Source organism: Centruroides sculpturatus, unplaced genomic scaffold, assembly GCF_000671375.1.
Source record: "Centruroides sculpturatus isolate CEXI.00-Female unplaced genomic scaffold, Cexi_2.0 scaffold1162, whole genome shotgun sequence".
Lineage (NCBI taxonomy): Eukaryota > Metazoa > Arthropoda > Arachnida > Scorpiones > Buthidae > Centruroides > Centruroides sculpturatus.
This window is the reverse complement of record NW_019385457.1, coordinates 1-4,093: the sequence shown is the minus strand read 5'-3', so window position 1 is coordinate 4,093 and position 4,093 is coordinate 1. Positions and strand designations below refer to the sequence as shown.

The window sequence follows — 4,093 nt, the reverse complement described above, 5'->3', positions numbered from 1 at the left end:
AATCGAGAAAATAATTTAGCAGAAACTAAGTTATTTCAATTAACAAGAAGAGATTTGCAACTTAGAGAAACACTGACTCCTGCGTATAGAGATGCAAAAGAAGATGAAGCTGAAAGAAATAAAAAGTATTAAAACAATGTTTTTTTTTAAATTATTGCACATTTTTTTACATGTTTATTCCGATAGATTAAAGAAAATGTTGAGATTTAAAAATAAAATCGGCAAGACTTTCGAAGAAATGAAATTGTATCAGGAATCTTTAGAAGAAGATTTGGAAAAACAAAGGATAGTGGTCGAGAATAAACGTAACGAATTACAGAATTTAGAGAATTTATATATTAAAGTAAAATACGAATTTCGATATATTTATATATAAAAATAATTTAGAATAATTTAATTTATTCATTTTTTTCTTGTAAAGAGAAAGAATAAACTCTTTAAACTCTTAGAGAAGAAGCAAAATAGAGAAAACAAGAACAAAAGTATAATGATAAACGTGGACGAGAAGAAAGAAGAAATTCTTTATCAAAATAAAAAATTAATTACACGCGAAGAATTGCTTAAAACTATTAAATTTAATTTAAGTTCATTAAAGGAAAACTTATCGAAAGAAAATGTTAGCCATTAAATGGAAATTTCGAACAAATTTCATACAAGTTAATGAATATTTTATTATTTAATTTTAGAAAAATATTGAAGATTTACGTGTAGAATGCCAGTCTATAGAAGATACTATTGAAAGAAACAAAGAAGAAAAGATTTTGGCAGAAAATAACGTGGACGCATTACAAACAAATATTATCATAAAAAGTGCTGAAATTAAGGTGAGAAGTGGATGGTACTTTACTTCTCTCAATATGTATGAAACAAAATATATTAATAAGTATATTCGGTTCGTAAGAATAGTGTAAAGTTTTACCGATTTGACGCCATTTCTAGATCTTTTATCTTCTAAAGGAACGTGTAAAATGACATTATTGACAGTACTTTTAACGTTCTTTTCTTATTCTCGTTGCTCACCAATTGTCGAGTGGATAAAAACACTAAACGTAGGTTGTGGGTTTGAAACTCACTAGCTATGTACAGTATAGTTCACGTGTCTCATAACAAAATAGGGCCCAGTTTCTCAAGGAAAATCTTCCTGGTTGGTATTCTTCCTTGGCAAATTGCATTGCCATATTCTATCAAACAAATTAACTAATCAACTATTCTCTCTGAGTAGAAGTGTATCTGGAAGAAGAAATGGTAGAATATAGAACATTTCTCTTAAATTATATTACAAGTATAGAATGCGATCAGTATTCAATGATCACTCGGTCACTGGTGTGCTCAATAAGTTAGGTCTAAATTTGCTAATGTTTTATGTTAGGACCGAGTTAGGGACCGCTTTAGATAATCTTTAGTGTGTAATCAGAATTTACTAGAACTTAATTAATAAAATAAAATATTTAAACGTTAAAGGATCAAGAAGATGAAATGAAAATTCTAAAAGAACAAATTAATAATCAAAATAAAGAAGTGTACGTAATTGAGAAGAATATATCTTACTTGGAACATAAGAAAGAAGTGAAAGATAAATGGAACGAAATGAAACAATCTGTTATGTCGAAAAAATCCAAAGAAATTGCATCATTGAAAAAAGTATGCTTTGAGTTTCNAATGTGAATATACGTCTTTCACAACGGGATTGGACGATCTGCCAAGGGTGGTAGTTCCCGGAAGGAGTTTCTATGGGATGCTGTTTCCTATTCAGGTGTTAGACACGTGAAGAAAACTGGAAATAACCACGACAACTACCAGTGTTTAGTGGTTTTATCCACTCGTCCCTTGAAGGTCCTCTCTCACTAAGGAAACGTATTCTTTTCCACCGATAGAAGATTCCTCATTAAGAGGAAACACATTTATGTCTTCTCTTAGGAATATTTGCCCGAAATTATTCCCGATTTTACCAGAGTTTTCTCAGTCGTGTATTTTCGAGCAAGGCTATCGAAAGATTAACCGTGTCTCTTTTGCTTCTTAGCGGATCTCTTTAGCCTTTTGTTTTTTAAATAAATGAAATACATAGAATGTTTATTTATTAATAAAAAGCAGTTTTAAATATTTTATTTTCTGTTAATTAATAAAAATAACGTAAATTTTATAGGAGTAGGAATCATTACGGGGCCCCTGACATTTCTTCGAATCTAGGGAAAAATTCCAGCTTTCCTTCTCTCGATTGCCCTGTTTTCAAGTTTATTGAAATATATGGCTGCTTACAATTAAGCCATGCCATAAACCCATAGGAAATAATACTTCGCTTTAACAAATCACTTATACAATTTATGCATGACTCTAACATTTATTACGTAATTAACATGAACAACATACTGAAGTATGCTATCCTCTCTTTCCGCGCTCCAGAAATTGCCGTTAGTTGGTTAATAAGTTACTTTACCACCATCCTGTATTTATGCAGCATTATATTTTAATTGTAATTAAAATGTTTAAAGAAATTATTGATTAATATATTTCAGGTGACAATGCATCATTTACAAGATAAGATACAGTCAGCGATAAAGAAAAGAAACTCGTTGAAGAATCAGCTGGCCATTTACACGAACGAAAAAAATAGTAGAAGATTGTTATACGACAAACAACGCAATGAAATGAGCAAAAAAATGAAAGAATTAGAGATGAGAACTAAACAAAAAGAAGAATTAAACAAGAAATTTGAATTATTGTTACATGACATAAATGATCTTCAAAGAAAAGTCAGAGATAAAGATAAAGAAATATCTTTAGTGAAGAAGAGTCTTACCCAGGTAAGTCTTTTTGTTTTTAAATATATTTTAAATCACATTAAATTATTTAAATTTAAAAATTTTCCAGGAAAGTGAAACAACGGAAAAACTGATAACTAAATTATCACGCTTGGAAAACTTACTGCTAAAGTTAAAAGACCAAGAGATTGAAGAATGTAAAGTTTTAGAATATACCAAAAGAGAAATATATAAAGCCAAGGAAGATGTTACTTGGTTAAGATTAGAACTGGAACAGGCTTCTTCTGGAGTCGAAGTTTTACATGTAAATAAAGAATCCGAGAAAGAACTCATAAGGCACTTAAAAGATGATTATATCACGATGGAAGAGGGACGATCATGTTTGGATTCATTAGAAGATAATATTATTAATCCNATGTTAAGTCTATGGGAGACCATTTTCCAATTCATTGGATGATAAAATTCTTGTTTACACTCTTTTTAAGATCTGATTTGCGCTTTCTAGTTTGAAAGACTTCGCTTTTAACCAATAAAAGTCGACCGAGAAGCGGCTGCCTGGAAATCTATCGGGAATAGCCACGCCCCCTCAGAGATTAGTCGTCGGAGTCAAAATGTAAACAAACGTAAAAAATTCGCCATTTTTTTTCGTTTTTCAGCTGTAATTTTGCTAATTCTCAAGTTTACACACTGTGCTAAAACGAATAAGCGTATTTTCAGAACCGTGGAATGTAAATTTTCCGTGAAACTCAATAGTTTTTGTTGTTAATAAGCGAAAAATATGCTTATAAACTTATTATACTCGATTTTGAAGCGATATATCGACTATATATACAGTATATATTGCTGGTTCTATTCTATTAAATTAAATGTTTATTTACAGTTGCCTTGACTCTGAAATATTTCTGGCTCGTAAAAACATTATCGGCGACTATTTTGTAATCCTTTCCTTGTAATTTGCAGTGTCTAGCGTAACGCAGTTGACAGAAATAAAACAGAATAAGGATATAGAGGTAAATATATAGNATTACGGCGACTATTTTGTAATCCTTTCCTTGTAATTTGCAGTGTCTAGCGTAACGCAGTTGACAGAAATAAAACAGAATAAGGATATAGAGGTAAATATATAGCCTATATATATACTGTCTCTATGGACGTTATTTATTAATAGGACTTATTAACTTATTTATACTGGTGTAGTTTCTTTTGAATCTCTCTTTTGCTAATCGGAAACTACACCAGTATAATAAGCCCTATTAAGTCGATGTTTCTTTGTAAAGTAGCGTATAACAAATTCAATATATTGTATTGTGTTCAACGATAGATAATTGGTCGAT

At 30.5% G+C, this 4,093-nt stretch overlaps 2 protein-coding genes across 2 annotated transcripts; both read left to right on the top strand.

The window, feature by feature from the left end:
• The first annotated feature begins 6 nt into the window (after positions 1–6).
• Positions 7–1,665, top strand: LOC111639181 (uncharacterized protein MAL8P1.12-like). The gene is made up of 5 exons (XM_023384979.1): positions 7–125; positions 187–343; positions 422–616; positions 687–824; positions 1,462–1,665. Exons 2-5 carry the CDS (start codon positions 197–199, stop codon positions 1,663–1,665), a joined length of 684 nt encoding a protein of 227 aa, XP_023240747.1. The 5' UTR covers positions 7–125; positions 187–196.
• Positions 1,666–1,806: 141 nt separating this feature from the next.
• On the top strand, positions 1,807–3,216 carry LOC111639172 (factor of DNA methylation 2-like). The gene is made up of 3 exons (XM_023384972.1): positions 1,807–1,833; positions 2,514–2,801; positions 2,869–3,216. The coding sequence occupies exons 2-3, from the start codon at positions 2,520–2,522 to the stop codon at positions 3,214–3,216; spliced, it is 630 nt and encodes a 209-aa protein (XP_023240740.1). The 5' UTR covers positions 1,807–1,833; positions 2,514–2,519.
• The last annotated feature ends 877 nt before the right edge of the window (positions 3,217–4,093 follow it).